This window comes from Schistocerca americana, chromosome 5 (assembly GCF_021461395.2).
Source record: "Schistocerca americana isolate TAMUIC-IGC-003095 chromosome 5, iqSchAmer2.1, whole genome shotgun sequence".
In the NCBI taxonomy this organism is placed as follows: Eukaryota; Metazoa; Arthropoda; class Insecta; order Orthoptera; family Acrididae; genus Schistocerca; species Schistocerca americana.
The window spans coordinates 215,293,790-215,315,055 of record NC_060123.1 but is presented as its reverse complement, the minus strand read 5'-3'; the positions used below and the strand labels follow the sequence as shown (position 1 = coordinate 215,315,055).

At 38.6% G+C, this 21,266-nt stretch overlaps 1 protein-coding gene across 3 annotated transcripts in view; it reads right to left on the bottom strand.

Moving 5' to 3' along the window:
* LOC124615558 (asparagine synthetase [glutamine-hydrolyzing]) overlaps positions 1-21,266 on the bottom strand; it is a 231,326-nt gene that overhangs the window by 185,411 nt on the left and 24,649 nt on the right. For all 3 annotated transcript variants that reach the window (XR_006979801.1, XM_047143533.1, XM_047143534.1), the window contains exon 3: positions 12,330-12,455. Coding sequence is in view for 2 of the 3 variants with exons in the window: in XM_047143533.1 (XP_046999489.1) it covers positions 12,330-12,455 (126 nt within the window). In the remaining variant the exon portion in view is untranslated. The remainder of the gene's footprint in view (positions 1-12,329; positions 12,456-21,266) is intronic.

Here is a 21,266-nt window from a genome sequence, read left to right as displayed (position 1 = left end):
GGTGAGAAGGAGAGAAGCACTAAGGATGAAAGAGTAGGGGAGCGGCGCACATACTTAGCTGCGCTTAGCCACCAACGAAGCATGACATCTCAGTAAACGAACAATTTCATGCTACTGAGATAAATGCGAGAAATTTCCAGTGTTTTTTCAAATATCCCTGATATTTCCCTGATTTTCCTGATATGTCTGAAATTCCCTGGTATTCCCTGATTTCCAGAACTTGTGGCAACCCTGATTATGCTCACGACAGATGCATCCCAGTAAGGAACTGGTGCAGTACTGTCTACAATCTCCTGATAGCATTGAAAAGTTGTTGATTCACGTCCAAGACATTAACAGTAGCCCAGATAAAATATTTTCAGACACAGTGGGAGGCTCTAGTAATAAAGATCTCACAAAAATTCTTGTGTATTTGTAAGAAACTAAGGTCCACTTACTGACCATAAGTCTCTATTCCAATGGTCGGCAATTGGTGTATACAGACTGCAGAAGGTTGGAAACTGGACCACCAAAAATATTTTCAAGCTTTAATTTCTCAGCCAATTTAAATTCTAGAGATATTTGACTCATTCTGTGTGTGCAATTAAGTCCTTCTGCAATTGTAATAGTGGATCTAAGCTGCAAATAAAAAACTTTTTAGATTGGACTTGTAATTGTCCTACACTAGCCTGGTGACATTATACCTAAACTCAGCACACTGTCAAGCAGCTGTCCAGAGAATAGTTACTTGTATGTTGACTTAGGTCTGACACATGTATGGTGAAGAGCAGAGCAGAGCATCCTTCAGCAGGTTTCTACATGGGGTGCAAATGCTACAGCATCTGCACATTAGTCAGTCAGCGTAGATGATGGCAGTGCGTCACTATGGTGAATGGTTTGTCAAACAAATATGGCTAGAACTTGCTGAAGTCCCAAACAATGCCACGGCAGTCTCTTTTGGTTGTAGAGTACCTCATTCAGCCTCTGAAAGTACTCTAGACCAGGAGTTCCCAAACTTTTCCTCCGATGGAACACTTTGGTTGAGCATCTTGTTTATTTCGAAGGCTAATGAAATTTTTTAACAATGAGAAAAACTTGCCTTATTCAGTGATTATTTCAATTTTAAATTAACTAATAACACAGAAATCACAATTTTCAAATCATTAGTATTGTCAAAATGTCAAGGATAAAAAGGCATGTTATTAATAGTTTGAGAATAGTTGAGAAATACTTTGCTCTTTCCAAACATTCAATGCAGAAACACCATGTACCATCCTTCCTCTTCAGAAGGCCCATCAGAGAGAATCAACGACACTCTGAAGGTTCAGTGATGTCATCTTGCAGCATGTTTTTCACTTCCTCCCAGATCATCCATCATTCAACCTTTGACCCTTTATATGAGCACTGTCTCATTGGTGGATGATCCCCAATGTTGGTATGATGTTTTATCGTGGACACCTTGGTCTGTCTTTTCTCCATTTGAAAACATATGAAAACTAATGCAGAATGACTATTACTTGGTGGCATTGTTTTTTGGTGAGGTCAGATCCTTTGGCAGTTTCATAGTAGCTTTCTCCTTTGCACTGTAGTGGTCACTGAGATGATCCTTTGTCAAAGACTCTAAGCTGCCCTTCCTGGACTGTTTCAGCTGTCCCTACACATATACCTTTAGCTTTGAGAAGTGGCTGCTTATGACAATTAATGATCCAAAGCTCTCCTTGATCACCTACAGCTCTTATGATTATCACTGGCATGTAGATTTCTTTTGAGAGCCTGAGTAGCTTTTGCAGTCAACAAAAGCTTCACCATTTAACTTTTCATATCGACTGATGACTGGAACTCACTTCATTGTTGATGGCGGGATATCTACATCTTCAACAGCAGACAACTACCCACAACAATCTTTGTCATGTGTGCTATTTGGAATAGCTTAGGCAATCTGGATCTCTAATCTTCCATGGTCCATGATTCTCTGAGGAGCCTACAAGGAGTCCCATACCAGAGTAACATCACAACTGCATTTTGTTAAAACGAGAAATTCAAATACTTGTATTCTGTCAATAATAATTATTTTTGAAATATGTTATCCTGCCGGCTGGATGTATTTCTCATTTATGACCTTCAACACAATCGCTTTCTTATTACAGAACATAGTCATCATTAAATTTGCTTTACTTTACGTCTATGGTCACAAATTTTTTGTCATCAGACTACCAGTATCGGTCTATAATGACCATCTGTTTTATAAAAATATGGCCTAATGTAATGCAGCCATAGTGGCATCGTCAATGTTAAACACAGAATCGGCACTGAAACTGGCAGTCTGATGACAAAAAATTTGTGACCATAGACATAAAGTAAAGTAAATTTATTCTATATTCGGGTCACTGTTTTATTTATGACCATGTTGCAGCTTGTGAAAATAGTCTTCATTAACTGGTGACAATAAGCATTCAACATTACAGAAAAAGAAGCTCGTGAGTCCATTAGCATCTGGACTGGTTGGCCATCGATAACAACTTCGATGAGATTTCCTGTCATCTTGGCAGCTGTCGCCCACAGGGGATTTTCATCTGTGGTGCCCTCACCTCCATAGTTGATCGCCTCACTTCACATTCTTATAGTCTGTAGCTAGTCACGCGGCTGGCAACTCCATACAGTGATGCAGAATGACTGTGGCATGTTGGGAAGCAGCCTTGTTCAAGGTACAGTGAGAGACTTCACCCCACTGGTCAACTGTAATGATCTGACATTAAGCAACAATGAAATTTGTTGCAAGTAATACATCTCTATTTCCAACTAATACATACATAGTATCAATACTAGGAATAAGAACAATCTACATAAAGACCTAAAATCACTTATCTTGGTCCAAAAAGGGGTCCAATATTCAGGAACATACATTTTCGATAAAGTGCCAGCAACCATTAAAAACTTGGTTTTAAATAAACCACAGTTTAAACAGAGTTCAAAAGACTTTTTAATAGGCAACTCCTTCTGCTCTACAGATGAGTATCTTAACAGGGACTGTTAGACAAGGTTAAGTAAAAACGTCTATTAGATTTCAGTTTTGAAAGCACTTGGTCACAACAGTCAAGACTAGCTGTTTTGTGTATGATAAATTTATTAAAAGTGCATAACAATGTTTCATTCTGACAGTGTATTAATTCAGTAAATATTAGCAGTTCCCGTTTACCATAATGTATTCACCTATTCTGACACTCTCCTGACAAATGATCAGAGTACTAAGTATAATATTCAAAAGTTTTATGTTTTTCATGTTATACTTTCTGACACATTCCACGCTGACGAGAATTATCTAATTTTTGGGTCTATGGAACAAAAAATGGATCTAATCTAATCTGATCTAATGTGCAGTTGTCTGGTGTGAATGGGACTGTCATGGTGGCTGATGTCTTGCAGCATGACAGTCACAACCATCATTCTCTGTAGTAGTATACAGTACAACGTGTCCAGATTGCCCACAGTGAAAACATACCAATGTGTTGTTTCCATTCTCCAAATGTCTGTTGTTCCGCCTTGCACTGAACTTGGCAGAGGAGTTGGTTACATCTGCATTGGTTGGATGCTGTGTTGTCTTTTGACAGTTGTGGCATAATTCTGAATTGGCCAAGTCCATTTTTTATGGTGCATTTGGCTGGTGGCAGAGATTGGTGCTAAAGATCAATACACTTCTTCTTCAACATTCTCTATTACCTCCTGATGTGTGGGGTCAACATTCATGGCTGCTACCTTTTGCTTATGTGGCCCAACATTTTGGCTGCCATATATTGCTGCATCTCTTCTGTTAACTTCTGGCATACGATAGAAGTGAGCTTATAGTGCTCACCCATAACTGACATAGGTGCCACATTCAGCAGTTGGTCATACATCTTTAGTCCGAATCTTTCTCTGTTGCATTTCCTCGATACACTGGCACCATCTGATGAATTCCTCTGTCGCTGTGACATCCTTTACCATGAAAGCTTGGTATGTGCCTTCAGCAACTATTTCATGAAGTGTGACATTTTGTCAGTTCCTATCTTATTCATGTTCACAATATCGCAAAAGGCTGAAACATTCTGTACGTATGATTGTGTCATTTTACTGTGACATTGGCCACTGTTCTGCAGTTGTTGTTCTGCTAAGTGGACTTGTTGCTGATTGTCATCATATGTTTTCTTCAGTTCAGCCTGGAATTTGTCCCAGCTATTGAGCTTCTCTTTGTCATTGTCAAACCACTACTGGGCTGTGCCATCCAAGTAAAAATACACATTTGTCAAACATGTCACATCATTCACATAGCTTTATTTGGTGACTCAGTTAAATCCTTTCAGTCCACTCGTCAAGTCCTGATCAGTGTCTACAGAAAGCACTTATGGAGGCTTTGTGTGCAGCTGACTTACTGCTGTTCTGGAATTCATCTCTCTCCTGAATATATGGCTCTTAAGAAAATGTACTGCTTATATTTTACTTCCTGTCAGTGTAGCTGACAGCTTTTATGTTTCCAGAATGAGATTTTCACTTTGCAGTGGATTGTGTGCTGATATGAAATTTCCTGGCAGATTAAAACTGTGTGCTGGACCGAGACTTGAACAGGTACTGGCAGAAGTAAAGCTGTGAGGATGGGGTGTGAGTCGTGCTTGGGTAGCTCAGATGGTAGAGCACTTGCCCACGAAAGGCAAAGGTACTGAGTTATAGAGTCTCGGTCCAGCACACAGGTTTAATCTGCCAGGAAATTTCATATCATCTTTTATGTTGCTTAACTGGAGTCATAATGATGTAAATGCTTTGAAGTACCCACTGTCTACAACAAGCAGTGTTACATCAAAACCACAATCTAGTCCAAATTTGAAAGCAGGATTATCAATGAAGTACAGTACTCAGAACTGGTAGCATATTTATTATTGACACCAACTTATAGCCAGTACAGGACTGACCTCTTGGACAGAGAGTGCACCTATTTATACAAACATCAAATATTCCCGAAAGTTGCTATTTATATAAACATCAAATAGTCCAGAATATATAGACATCACACACATAAGATATTTCAAGATCCTTCTAGAAATGATAAATACTAAATAATAAATAATTGCACGTGGTTGGGTTTGAACTCATGACTCGCAGCATGGCAGCCAGAGATGTTAATCACTATGCTACACTTCATGCACCACAGCTCATAGCAGCATTATCATACACAGCCTGAGAGGGCTAAGCCCATTCCAGTTCGCCTCAAATGCAAAAATCATGGTCACTGTTGTTAAAAGTGTTAAATTAAAGTGACACTCCAAAACAACTAATTGGCAGTTCCATAAAAAAAGAATGTACGTTGGAATGGAAACAGTGTGTTTTGGAGAGGATGAGGAAATTGTTGCTACTATTCAAGAATTGTTTCCAAGAAGCAATACAAGAAGAACATAAATTTTTGCTGCTGACAACAAAAGTTGTCTTTTACAAAAGGCATATTGCTACACCATTCCCCTAGATAAATCATTGGACTGTTATGGTGGGTTAATGTCAGTTTTTGTGTGATTTTTTGACATTCAAAGTAAAGTACTTAGGGATGAATTGGAAGCATTGCTGCATTTTAAAGCAAACTAGTGGAGATGATTTATTCAAAACTTTTTGATGATTCCATGACAAAATCAAATATTAATTCTGATACAATTGTTTGCATTTCAATGGAAGTGGCCCCAGGAATGATGAACAAAGAAAAGGGCTAGGTAATCATGGATAAGAATGCTGGGTTACAGTCTTATCAGTGCATAATTCACCAGACAGCCCTTTGCGGCAAAACAGAACTATGCTGAAAGGTATAATGGACAGTTTGGTCAAGGTGATCAGTTTTATGATACCTCATTCTGCTATTCAGCACAGGCAGTTCAAGGAGTTTCATCTGGATATGACCCACTCCAACACAACAATGTTCACTGTCTAAGTAAAGGGTAAGTAAGAAAATATTTCTGGCAAAGACAGAACAAGTGACCTCATACCTGGAAAACTTGGATGCACAGGAAGCAAGGAACCACTTGGAATCCATAGCAAATGAGTGCAATATGCACTACATATTGCTTTCCTGAAAGACATTCTGAAATATTTAAATGCTCTCAACATCAAGTTAAATGGAAACAGGAAGTGAATGTGTGATCTGATACACAGTGTAACCATTTTCCATCACAAGTTGGATATCTTACAAAAAGGTATTGGAAACAAGGATTTTTCATTTTCTAAAAGTATCTGAATATAAAAAGAATTCTGCAATAGACACTGCAGCATTTCTACATTTCATATCAGATCATGAAAAGGTGTTTGCAGAACTAGAGAAGCTGCCGCATTTTTAAAATTGGCACATGAATCTTCTCCAGCAGTAGAATCGATAGATGGGCCGCAAAATTGTTCAGTCTTTCAAAGCCTTCCCTTCAAATGGAGATAATCCACTTGCAAGAATATATTTTCTTGCAAATGTATAAAACTGCACCCTCTGAATAATTTTGGGGTAGATGTGCTTCAGAAAAATATGTAAATTGTAAAAAAACTGGCTATTTATAGGTGGAAATTGTTCCTCAGAAATGAATGCAACTCCTACTTAAAATGAAGTATTACTTGAAGGAGGCATCTCTTTTTAAATATAAAAATAATTCAAACTGATTTTCTTTTGCAAATATGCACTTTTTTCCTAAGCAAATATTTCACCTTGTCTGTGAAAAATGTAGTAAAATGTGTATGAACTGTGAATTCAGATGAACTACGTCAGAGAAATCATCCTGTGGTTGAAATGTATTGGAGATATGAAATGTCACATGTTTATATGAAACAAAATGTAACTGAGGAGCATGGCTCCTCTCAGCATACTGCATCTATTTTGTTTGTCTCCTTTGAACAGAGCAGACATAATGTATATAAGTCTCTCCCTGTGTCTTAGAATAAGCTTATATGACTTATAATTAAATGTATTAAAATGGGTTATATTCATGTTTTATTTCAAAATATACGTAGACCCTGCAATTGTTAAGTGGTACTTGATTTATAATTTTGTAATATTCGTTACAGAAAAGCCAGCTGGAGCTGAGGCACAATTTGCCAGATGCAATTTGTGCTCTGCCCCAAAAATTGAACCACAGCTTCCCTGAGATTATTTGCTAATCATTTAACAGTGACCTGCAATCATTTTAAGCAAGGACAAAATACGCATGATGTGGCCATTGTCTCTGAACTGTGAACCTGCTGCTCAGGCTTCTGTCAGATACAGGCCCCACAGAACTGATGGTGGTGTTAAATCGCTACAGCATTTGCATTCAAAGTGGAAGCAGGTTACTTTTAACTGTGCCACCCCGTATAATGCATGCTTCTTCAAAGTAACTGAAATTGCTCTGGAACACGGCATATACTTATTTGTCTGCAGAGAAATCTCTTGATTAGAAATCATGATACTCTAGACTACTTGATTAGAAATAAATGGCACCTGAGTTTTCAAATAACTCTTGATCTCATTTCGACATTCTATAACAGCATATTCTACAGAATCATACTGGTTCATAAGCTGGCAGAACACGATATCTTTCAATGTGATCAGTAGCTAGCTATTAATTGCAGGTGTTATCAGCAACAACTGATGCCTAGTGGAGATTCTAAATGTCTACCCTCTCTTCATACAGTGTAATCCAGTGAAAATATGCCACACTACTTGCTGTCTCTGATAGCCAAGCCATCTTTCTAACACAGCAGACGCTGTTTATGAAATTAGAAATAAAAACTTCAAACAGCCAAGATTGCTATAGTCCTGCATTTATTTTGATTGCCAGTTTCAGCAAGCTATGTTGCTACCTTTGGATCTTATGCAATACATTTTAATGAATCTCGATCACAAGCACATTATTCTGTAAAATGTCTTTTTGCGAAGTGACACACTGTAATTTGGACGTGGTGAGGATTCATTGGATTGTGTTACATGAGATCTGAAGATGGCAACATAACTTGCTGAAATCAGAAATCAAAAAAATTCTGTACTGTTGCAATCTTAGCTATTGAAGTTTTTACTTCCAATTTCTTATTAATCTAGATCGTGCCTATAGTTGATGAATGTCAAGCATATACACGACACTGATTATTCCCAAAACTTCTCACTGCAAGACATGCCAGTAGGTGATCACATATATGATAAAATCATTTAATAACCAATTTATCTGCATCTCCATGCTATCGCTCAACTTTTGGCTCAGACTGAACAACTGAGGCTGATAATATCTCAAGAAAATACCCTATGCCTCCAATTGCATTATAACCACAAGTTTTTATTGCAGCTTATGATCAACTCATAAAGTACTAGTTTTGTTACGTAAATATGATGGTTGTGATCTAAAATGTCAACTGTTTTTCTCTATTAGTACCACTTGTGTGTTATGCAAATTTCATGTATTTACAAAGATAACTGGAAGTGAGTTACACACCTCCAAGAACTGCCATTTTGTGGAATTTCTACAAAGTGTGAGCTGAATTTCTGAAATTACTATAATAATGTTTATCTGTTGGTATTACATTTTCCCAGAGACATACTGAGCCTCAGCTTTATCTACAATAAGGATAGAAGTTGAAGTAATGAACAAAAATTTGTGCCAAGGCCAGGACTTGAACCCAGGTCTCCTGCTTACTAGACAGATGTGCTATTTACTGCACCACCCTGTCCATGTGGCTGACACAGCTATGTTGATTACCCTAGTCCAACACCATCCCCAACATGAACTTCAGTTTACACTTAAGAAAAAAAGTTGATTTTCTCCTCCTTAAATCGTCAGTATTGCCAAGGCTCTCCAGTATTGGAATAGCATCTCAGCTTTAAATGTATAGGGAAATCCTGTCTGTAACTCAGGCATGGCTGATCTACTGATCTGATGGAATTACATTTTCCTGGAGACATACTAAGTTCATCAGATCAATAGATCACCTATGCCTGAGGTACAGGCATGATTTCCCCATTAAATACAAAGCTGGGGTGCTATTCCAATACTGGAAAGCCTTGGCATTACTGTGATTTATGAAGGGGAAAACCAAGATGAGCTGAAGTGTTAATTGATGTTTATGTTGGGAAGGGCATTGGACTAGGGCAGTCAAAGCAGCTGTGTCAGCCTCAATGCAAGGGTGGTGTAATGGTGGATAGCACATCTGCTAGTAAGCAGAGACCCAGGTTCAAGTCGCAGCCTTGGTACAAATTTTAATTCATTACTACAGCTTCTATCCTTACCTAGAATAATAGAAAATGACACTGTCATGGTGTTCATTAGTACACAGTTATACCTGAAAAGGCATAGCAGTAACTACAAAGGAAGAGTTATCGATGCTCCTTTATCCATTTCATTTGGATGACTCAGTAACCCAAAGCAAAATATTGCAAGTAATTTTTGTGATACCCTTGCAATAAAGTCAAAGATTATCCATATACTGAATACAACTAACAGATATGTATGATTAGAAATCACATTTTATTGTTCATGGGCAAGTGACTTTACAGTCAAATTAATTAAATTCACACACATTACATTTTTCTCAGTTTAAATATATTATCTATACACATAAATTTCGTCAGTCTCCTGTGTCCTTTATTTTTAACTAGCAACCCAAACTGGCTTTACACTGACAGCATCAAGTATCTACAACCAGACAACTTGACTGGCGCAGCATATTTTGTTTGGAGGCCACAAATAAAATTCATATAACAACATTAAGTAAGTGAATAATTTCACGTAGAAGAAGGTGTAATGAATGATGAACACTAACTCCACTTAACGAAGGTTTATTCAGCACTTACACATACAAGAGCGCGGAGTGAACTGCCTCCGGCCAGAACACATATAGTATATATACAGTTACAGAACATTCCAGTACAATGATTCTTGACATTTGCGGATACTTCTAGAATGTACTCAAACAAAATATAGAAATTAAAATTTAATAGTTCTGGTGAGTTTTGAACTTATGACCCTCAATGAAACAGTCTAATATCATAACCACTACACTACAGTGACTGTGCTACTCAGCTTCTTCTGCGACAATATCATCACTTTCACTTAACTTACATGATATAAGCAGTGTGTGCCACAAAAGTTATCTGGAGGCACGTATGTTATGCATAGCATATGGAATTGGCATTTGGAGTGACATCTCATTTCATGGCAGTGATGGGAGCACATTGTGACATAACACGTTTAGAGCCTGTGTAAATATTGTAAGCCAGTCATGAGGGATGTGCATATGAGTAGTTCAACATATATCAAAAGCTGGCTGAGGTGGCACAAATAAAAAATAAAAAACACGCATGATCTACATGTTTAGCTCGCATTGTAGCATTCCTTTTGAGAAGTTTAGTGCACACTGTGATGCACTGTTGAGACTCATTACAGCAAATCTTTGTCTTGGGAACATTGCGGCTGACTTCTTTGCCGTGCTGCACAAGGAATCATGAGCACATCTGGGTTTGAGTCAAGGAAAGCAGAAAACTAAAAGTTGAATCATCTGCTGCTGTGCTGCTGAAAGAATATACTGTTTGGAAACAAAGAAAAGTTGCTGAAGTACTTTTGCAGAAAATATTCAACTTGATGAGAAAAAATAAGATACCACAGATTTTAGATTTGCATCTTTCTTGCTATGCAATTGTTCAAAAACCATTGCAGGAAACTTACTGCTTAACAATATCTGATCATTTCAGACTGCAATTCTCACATCACAGCCAGACAGTGAGGTGCTTACCTTTTTGTTATTATTCTCATATTTATTATGATACTTCAAAGTTAAGTAGTTCACTGTCCGTTGTTCAAAGAAATTTCAGTGAATCTGTAATTTTCAGTGGATTTGTAATCTGATGGTAGCAGAAATTGGCAATCTTAAATTGTTGTCATATTTTGAAATGCACCCCTCAACTATCTGTAGAAGTATTTTGAAATCTTGTGCATTCATTTGCAAGAAATTTCTGGATCGCATTCAGGAAAATCACGCCCGTGTCTTTAAGAGCTTCAAAAAGCCCAGTACTCTCTCTCACCAGTGTAGACTTGTTTAATAGTCTTCTGCATAATTTTAAGTAAGCTGTATCCCATTCTGTGTTTTACTCTAAGCATAAATAATTGAAAACGGCATGCCTTGGACTCTCATATTTTTTCATTATGCAGTTGTTCTGAAATGACTGCAGTCAATTGGATGTCATGTATGTGCAGTTATCCCACCAGGAAAAGGGGAGTTACAGTGTAACATGGAATCTGAGCCACATTTCATTTCTGACAAACCTCCACATCAGTGTGAGGTGAATGCTATGTTAAAAGACAGAGAGAAAAATTTGACCTAGACGTGATTCAATCCTACAACCTTTCGATTTCCAGACCATCACACCAGATGTTAATTTGGTTACACTTTCTGCTGCCTCAATCACTGCTGTTGTCTCAAGTTATGCCAGCTACTCACTAGATGACAGTGGCATCATTTTTAGAACTTAACTTTAATTCATCATAATTCGGATAATCTGTATAAAATATTTATAAATTATATACAAAAATCTTCCTCTTCAATCACTGTATTTATTAATGAAAACCATATCAAAATCCCTGCAGCAGTTCATGAGGTTAGCCTGCACATACAGAGGTGCAAGGTGGCAATTTGAATTTATGTACACAGAGGCAGGGAATAGATACCGTTTTATATGATCTGTTGACTGAAAACATATTCACATTTCTTCCTCTGTTTAAAATCTAAAAACAAATTTTTAAAAAATGAATGTGCTCAGTAAGAGATAACAGAGAGAAGGAAGCAACACAAAGCAGTTACTGATAATATCAAACTCGGATTCCACAAGTTCTTTCAGTCAGGAGTAAGAGGGAAAACAAAAGGTCTTCAAATGTGATAGTGATTGAAGGGAAGCAGTCCATTATAGCTTACTTGATTATGCTATGTCTGACTAACCTCCTACTCTTCCTTCCATTAGAGTTTAACACCTTGTTGACAGTTGAGTCATGAAAGGTGGAATGCTAGCTTGGGTGCACTAGGATGTTGGAAAGAGCCATGTGGCACTGTTGAAAACAATACATCATAAGTAACATAGCTAAATAACAGATAATTTAACTCAGTTTGCCCTCCAGGATTTGATTGTGGCTCCTACCAAATATGGATCTGTGTTATACCACACACAATATTTCATTTTTCTGGTTTTCTGGTTCTAGGTCATGCAAGTTCAAAACTATTCATTTTTATGTTGTTGTCAGCACTACATCAGTTCCTCTGGTTTCACTATGTACATAGTTGATTTTTATCTATTTCAGCATCACTCATATCACTACATTTATATGGGGAATACAGCAAAAACTACTTACATTTTTGCAGTTATATATCTCCCCATTGCATATAAGGGTGAGATGAGGATAGGCATGTATTTTCATTGGTTGCATTCCATATATACAGTCCACAATTGCTAAACGGTGAAACCCAATGCAACTGTTCTGTAAAAAGACAATCATTAGGAATAAATATTTTGTCCAATAAAGCAAATCAACAATGACACTTATCTGTTGGCTATTACTGTAATAAAATGTACAGGGACATTCCCATGAGTAATAAATTTCTTCAGTAGCAGAATGAGGAAGCCCTGTACTACAAGATCCAAGCCTGGATCATCGTTCTACACATAACGGGGTTCCTGTACATTTACAAAGGCTTTGTGTAATGCTTAATCCCTCAGGATATACAATGACATGATGACTTGATTATGTTTCCCACAAGATGATAGTAAAATTGAAACTAGACTTGTATGAATACAATCATACTGCAGCTTCTTTTTTCAAAAACCTTTAGCACCATGTGGAGTAATATCACAAACATTTTTCGCCCCAGAAAGTCATGTTAGAGAGCAACAGAGACCAATATGGAATTTAAGACACATTTCCTTAAGTTATGTAACATAAATTAATTTTTATATGCTAAAAATGGTAAATAAGAAAAAAATACTATCTATATGCAACATTTTAGGCATACAAGACAGATAAATATTGTGTCCATTCATAAACTGTGAAAAGAAGTAACAGAAGAGAATATAGTGTGATACAGTATGTTTATGGAAGTGGAGAAGTTCAGAGATTGGTGAGACACAATCTGAAGTAGACAGATATAATACAAAATGAAGAGATTAAAGCAGCATGTCAGACAGATATTAGCATATAAATTAATTCATACATTGATAATCATGAAGTTTTAATTAACAATAAACTGAGAGACTGTATAAAACCAAATGAAGGACTGTTTTTCTCAATTGCAGAATGACGTGACCATTAAAGAGCAGGCACATAATTTATTATACAATATTTACTTTATGCTGTTGCAAGTCTCCACATTTTCTATACAGATGTGGGCTAATTGATGAATTAGAAAGAAGGAAGAAAGAATCGAAAGGAACCATTTAGGATCTTGTTGAGCAAATATGCCAGAGTGGTCAAATGCACATGGTACAAGGGATTAATGAGCCAGACAAGGTAAGTTTGGGCACTGCTGCAATTTATGCCACCTTTGAGGAAACTTTGGAGGTTACTGATTTGGAAGAGAGTTGTACTCTGAATCAAGTCTGGAGGTTGCAGGTGCATTTTAACTGTTGTATATATAGAATTGCTGGCCTGGTAGACATGGATGAAGGCCAGGAGCAATGTTCAAAGTCTTATAGAAAAACTTAGTGAATGGTTGAAAGCTTTTAATATGAATTTGATTGAATCTGGGAATGAAGTCAATCACAAATGTCAAAGTCGTGACTGTGAAAATTTAGAATCTATTCCAGGAATTTTTTTTGTGAATACTGAATTTGGGAGAACAGGTAGTTAAGTTTCTGTTTTTGCTGTTGAATTTCAGAACAGAGCACAGACTATGAAAATGAGAGATTTGATGTTTTAAGGTTGATGCCAGTAAAAGTGAGGGATGGTTTACTGGAGGTGGTAGTACAGGCCACACAGGAAAACAACACCTTACAGCAATTTTGGAATGGAATCTGATGAATAGTTCCTCTCAGAGCTCTGCACGAGTTACTGTATATTCAATATGAACAAGGAACTCAGGAATCCATGTAGAACAGATTAAAAAGAGTGTTGTTGCTTTGGATTCCTCGTATAGTGATTAAAAAGGGTACATCATATTTTAGGTGGGCTAATATGACAATAGACAAAAAAAGCAGAATTTTGTAGCGTCCCCAAAACTCTAACTGAGTTAGAGGAGTTAGTTGGTGAAATTCAGACTATTGAATTTGTGGATTCACAGAAGAATAGGCAGATCATACAGAAGGGTTGCCCAAATAACACGAGTTTAAATGGGAGGGGGAGGGGGGAGGGGGGGGGGGGGGAGGAAGAAAGGTTAGGTTTTCAACACAGAAAGAAAGTATGGAGTGGTTATCTCACAAGGACACAAATATCCAAAAGTAGCTAGTTGGAACTGTGGGGACTCAGGGTATGCAAACAGGGAATGTGTGTGGGGAAAAGACCTAATGCAAGAACTATGACAGTTAAACCCTACAAATGGTAAATTAATACTATTAAAGATTACAGAACACCATTGTTGCCATTTGTTTCTGCTTCATTAAATAATGAACAGGTGTGCACCTTGCCTGCCCGACTTGGACACACTATTTCCATGAACAATTGCAAACAGTTTGTTGCTAATCAGGAAGTTGGTAAGAGGGGAAGATTAGTTACACACTGGATAGTATTTTACTGCTGATAAATCAAGCCTGAGTGTAAAGGAGTGCTTGCAGGCTCAGGTAACCATTGGTGATGTTGTGTGGAAGGTCGATATAAAATTGGTACTGAATTTAATCGCCAATTATACAGGGTGATTCAAAAGAACTTTTACAAACTGACATGGTGAATGAACTGGGCATACAATATGAGTCAGTAATCATATAGGAACCTAGGATCACAAAGGCCATCCGCCCTACTCAATGGTGTTGCAGTTATTTAGTCACATGCTATAAATGGACATTCACTACAGGAGATGATCAAAGCTTTGTCTAGATGCATCAAGACACACCTGACATCGACACTGTGTATCGAAGACATCCTGCTGCCACAACAATCCTGTCCACTAGATCCCCCAGCAATGTAACAGACGTTTCATACACAAGGCTCTTCAAATGCCCCCCACAGGAAAAAAATCAACTGGGGACAGATCGAGTGATTGTGGCGGCCCGCAACCAACCCAGCACCCAAGAAAGGTTGTCTGCAGATGTGCCCTCGCTTGTCTGCTTGTACACACAGGGGCTCCATTTAGCTCAAATTGAATGCGGCAATGAATAGGCAGGGAAACATCATTCAACAAGCCTGGCAATACCTCTCTCAGGAATATGAGATACGTGTTATCATCAAGTCGGTCCAGGACAATGTACGGCCAAATTAAACAGTCTCCGATGATGCAAACCCACACAGTAAGGGTAAACTTGGGTTGTGAGGCATGAGTACATGTAACATTTGGATTCACATCCATCCACATATGCAGGTTGTGAGTGCTCATCACATGCTCGACTCATTGGCAAAGAGGACGCTTGCTGTGAAGCTTCGGTCTGCAGCAGATTCCTTTAGAAACCATCAAGTAAATTCCATATGCTTGCTGTAGTCCCCCAGTTGCAATGCCTGGACACACTGAAAATGAAGTGGATGCATTCCATCATGAACAATGCACCACATGGAAGATTGGGGGATATCAAAAAGCAGGATACACCTCATGTACTTATTGACAGCATACACTGCGCCCTTTCGAGAATGTCTGTGTTTCGACAATGTCAGTGGTGACCAGCATTCAGCTTGTGCACATGGAATGTGCTGGTTTCACATAATCAGTAATGCAGGATGGTGAACAACATTTGCCAGAGCATATTGGGATATTTCACACAATACAAGTGCACAGCTTCTCATTCACTGCTGTTGGCCGCATCTTAAATGAAATGCATCTCAGCCATTTTGCAGTACATGTAGCTGGCCATGTTAACCCTAACGCTTCCACGACGTGAGTGGCAGCAGTCTCGGTGCACTGCATTCATGTCCATATAGTAACACTCTCTTGTGACCATAGTCCCCTCTCCAGTGGGATTTGGACCACAGTTCCTATGTGATTACCAATCCTTGTTGTATGCCTTATGCGCCAAGTCAATTTGTAAATGTGCTTTTTGAAGCACCCTGTATTATGGGTACTGATTTTACTGCCAAGGTTGGCTGGTTCCTGTTTTGACTGAGTGGAAACTTTATTTTGAGTTTACTCCATAACAATAAGGATGAAATCTGAAGAAAAGAATTAAAATTTGTGTCACAGCTGGCACTCGAACCCAGGTCTCCTTGCTTACTAGGCAGAAATGCTGGCCATTACACCGCCGTACCACTATGGTCAACATTGCTGCACAGACTACTCAAGTCTAGCGCCCTCCCCAACACAAACTTCAATTCATATCTTCAGCTTATTTTCCCCCTAAATTCTCACTATTGCCAGGGCTCTCCGGCATTGGAATAGCACCCTAGCGTAATGGGGAAGTCCTGTACCTCAAGTGATCCTACACATCTTTATAATTAAATTTTCCCTGAGACATTTAATTCTATGCCTCATGGGAAATTTAATTATAAAGATCTATAAAATCACTTGAGATACAGGACTTTCCCATTTCATCCAAAGCTGGGGTGCTATTCCAACGCCGGAGTTCCCCAGCAATAGTGACAATTTAGGGGGAAAATAAACTGAAGATATGAATTGAAGTGTGTGTTTGGGAGAGCACTAGACTTGAGTAGTCCATGCAGCAATGTTGACTATAGTGTTGCAGTGGTGTAATGCTCAGCATTTCTGCCTAGTAAGCAAGGAGACCTGGGTTCAAGTGTCAGCTGTTGCACAAATTTTAATTCGTTTCTTCAGCTTTCATCCTTATTGTAGATCAAGAGGAAACTTAAATGTCTCAGGGAAAATTTAACTATAGAGATTTAGCCCATAAGTTCAGTTGTGATTTGGCCAGCAAGGGCAAAGCAGTACAGTAATGATTGATTATGACAAACCTAGTACAGGGACAACTAATGGGGAAGATTCCAAGTCTTTAGACAAGCAGTTATCACATTTAGACAAATTTGTTACAATGCAGATAAAGGCAGTTTGAGCTGAATATCCAGATGTTTTAACACAAGAATTTAGTGCTACCAATCTGTCAGAATACTGACCTGAGTTCATTGATTACATCCCAGATAAGAAGGCCCATAAAGACTAGCACCCCCTAGCATTAAAGGAGCTTGTGGATAATATAAGATTGAAACAAGAAATATTTCATTCTTCCTAATCTCCTCTCACTATGCCAATTTTTCTAGTTACAAAATCTAATGACAAGTACAAGCTGGTGTTGAAGTACTGAGAACTGAACAATGGAAGCATTAAGGCTCTTCCACTCCTCGATTTGCACACCTGTTTTGGATGGTTTGAGCGAGCAAGCGTCTTCACAATTGCCCTTCATCAAGCCTATAACCAGATACTATTTGGGAAAGGTTTTAAGACTGTTCATCCATGAGGTTTTTAGGGCATATAGCTTCCAGGAAGGCAATTCTAACTGATCCACAAATAGTGGGTGTGACTAGTCAATTTCCTACCCAACAAAATGTCAAACAAACTGCCAGATTCACGGGTATGGCCATTTTCTTTTGAAAATTTGTTGGTGACTTTGCTGAGAAGGTAGCACCATTTAATGAATTACAAGAGAATGGGTGCAAATTTCTTTGGGGCCCCTCACAGGAAGCCTCAGTCATGGCACTGAAAACAGCACCTGTGTTAGCCCTACATCCTTCCATGCTGAAGATATCCTTCAAACTGAGGCATTAGCAATGGAGTAGAGCTGTTTTACTGCAGGATCAAGAAGGTGGAAAGGAGGTGGTTGCTCAGGTCTCAACGGCAGTGGAATATTTAGAAAAGAAATACTCCAGTTATGGGCTAGAAGCATTAATAGTTTTATTTGGCACAGAAAAATTTTGCTACAATTTAGAGCATAAAAAATTTACCTTCAAGATAGATAACCAAGCTGTGTACTTGCTATGCCACAAAAAAACTAACTAACATTCAAGTATGAGGTGCAAAATATAAACGGGTCAGATAATTGTGTGGCAAACAGCCTGAGCCGCACATTTGATCACATTGATAGCAAGGTGAATTATCAAGCTGTAGAAGATCAAGGTAAGATTCCTTTAGTAAGTCAAGATTCCTTTAGTAAGTCCAATATTGATGCAGATTCCTCAACTATTCCATGGTTTCGGAGAATTTCATGATCAGGATGGCCAACTGAGGGCAGTTAAGAATAAATTAGAGAAAGGTGAGCAGGTAAAGCTATACTTTTAAGAGAAAAGGCCATCTGTCGTAAGTCCCAATCTGACAATAAATATAACATAATTGTTTGCAAAGGACTGGTTCCTTTGCTCTTGCAATATTTTCATGAGTCACCGGTAGCTGGGCATTTAGGCACATATGAAACTCATGAAAAAAACTCAACAGCAATTTGTTTGGTAAGGCATGGATAACGATACTCAAAAGAGAGTATCCTGTTGTAGTATCTGTGCTGATAGTATGCTGGCCAAAAATAGCAAAGTAGGTTATCTACAAGGTGTACAACTTTGCTTCCGCCATTTTTTCCCCAACATTTGAGGCTTTAATGAAACAAATTGGTTACACATGCATCATTCAAAGTATTTTCCACCACAGGCCACTACTTTTTCCCATCTTTCGGGCAGTGTACGAATCCTGTGTCAAAAAAATTGTTCATCTTTTGAAGCAATCCACAAATTGATCCAATTTATGACTTCTTCATGAGATTGGAAGTATTGGTCAGGCAGGCCATGTGCCATTCATCTAAACAGGTGATAGTCACAGGGAGCAATGTCTGGAGAATACGGTGGGTGGGATAGGACTTCCCATTTTAACATTTCCAAGTATGTTTTGACCTCTCTTGTAACGTGGGGTCGAGCATTGTCATACTGCAAAATCACTTCATCGTGCCTCTCATTGTATTGTGGCCGTTTGTCTTTTAATGCTCTGCTCAAACGCATTAATTGCATTTGATAACAAGCACCTGTGATTTTTTCGCTTGGTTTTAACACCTCATAGTACATGACGCCGAGCTGGTCCCAGCAAATGCAGAGCATGATCTTGGAGCCGTGAATATTCGGTTTGGCCATTGACTTGGAAGCATGGCTGAGATATCCCCATGATTTTTTGCATTTAGGTTTATCGTAATGAACCCATTTTTCATCCCTGGTCACAATGAAATGCAGAAATCCCTTCCGTTTTTGCCTCTAAAGGAACTGCTCTCAAACACCATTCAACGTCTCTTGGTTTCAGCTCACATGGGACCCAAGTTCCTTCTTTCTGAATCATACCCATAGCCCTGAGACGTTTTGAAATGGCTTCCTGTGTCACTCCCACTAATCATACCAATTCTTCTTGAGTTTGAAGTGAGTCTTCACTCAGCAATGTCTTCAATTCTGCATCTTTGAAAACATTCTCTCTTCAACCACTATGCCAGTCTATGACGTTAAAATCACCATTCTTGAAGCATTGAAACCACTCACAACACGTTCTCTCACTAATAGCGTCCTTACCATACATACTTGAGAGCATTCAATGAGACTCAGCCACTGTTTTCTTCATAGTGAAACAAAACAGTAACACCTCCCGCAAATGACGAGAATTAAGCTTGTCAACTGACATTTTCAATTAAGAACAACTTTATGATGCAAACACAAATCGACTAATGTTTGAATGAAGTTATGTTGGCCGAGGTCCAAGCTAACTGCCTGATGTCTGTGATCTGTATCTTTCGACCGCTACTTACCGTTGTCGCCACCTATCAGCAAACGGTGGAAGCAAAGTTGTACACCTGGTAGGTTCCAAACTGGTGGATAGGACCTTCCAGAATTAGTATGTAGAATTTGTAGGTCCTTTGCTTACTCAGTAATTACTATATTTTGGTTTGTGACAAAGCATTTAAACATTTGGTATGGCTGCTACCTAACAAGGCTGCAAATGCTCAAGTGATAGAACAAAATTTGCAAAGTATTTTTGGAACCTTCTGGCAAACTGAGTGTTTGGTAATACATAATATTACATCTTTTACCGCACATTGGTTTAAAAAATCCTGGTTATGTATGGCAGTTTAATATATAACAGCTACACCTCCCCTCTCCAAAACCCGTGTACACTGAATGCATTAATAGGAACCTGATGTCTGCTCTTAAGCTTATCACAGCAGTGATCAGAGTGGCTGGATTGATCACTTCCACTGTCAACCATGGCATTTAATACTGCCTGCCATGTAAGCCAACAACCTGCTGCCACTAGTTTGTGCTTGGGTTATCGACTAGCTCATGGTCAACTGATGACCTTTTGTCTTAGAGGAGCAATGCTCAACAGGTGGTTACTCTTTAGAGAAGACCTAAGACAACCATAAAAAAAAAGCCCTTGAAAAGAATGCTATATGGTACAATATGGGGCGGCAGTTGAATATCTGCTGAGTTGGGGGTAAAGTTTTCATTAGGAACTTTCAGGCTATGAGTAAAGCCACTGAAAAAGATCACAAGAAAGCTTTCCCAGGTTCAAGGGTCCCTTCCAAATTAGTAAGTTTCTAGTCCAGTAGCTGGTTTGTTGATTGGTCTTCACACAGGAATACAAATGAGAGTTCAACTTTCCCAATAAAGCTGGGTCCTGAAGACTGATCTGATTGTTTAAAGGGGGAGGGAAGGAGGAGTATGTGCCACCAGTCCACAAATTTTGTTTGGGTAACAAAGTTGACACCAACCTTGTTCAGTGAGTTGACGGTCCCTCTGGCAGAAACGGGGATATACTGTGGCTACGAACTGTGGCAGGGGTTCGGCTGTGAGCAAAGTCCTGGGATGTTGGCTGAGGAGTGTGTGAAGTGACAGGCAACAGCAGCAGAGGAAGCAACCTGTCTTATCGGACAGAGTACGCAGTTAGTGCTTTGGAACTTTTAGCTCACTTTGTTGAATATGCTGTTGTGGCTGTGATTTCTGACATTTTGGACATTGTGAACATTTGTTAAGAGGTTAATTTTGTTGTAAAGTACATGCGCAAATGAGAATTGATTGTTTACTAAAAATGATGATATACCTGCCTGCATACATAATGGTACAGGAGAAAGTTATAGCAGCCACATTTAAGCACGATTGTCTGGGATCAAGCCCAGACCCAACAAATTCTACCTTTCTTAAATTCTGTTCTTATTTTTAAAAAATATGTGATTATCTGCTTCCTTAATCATT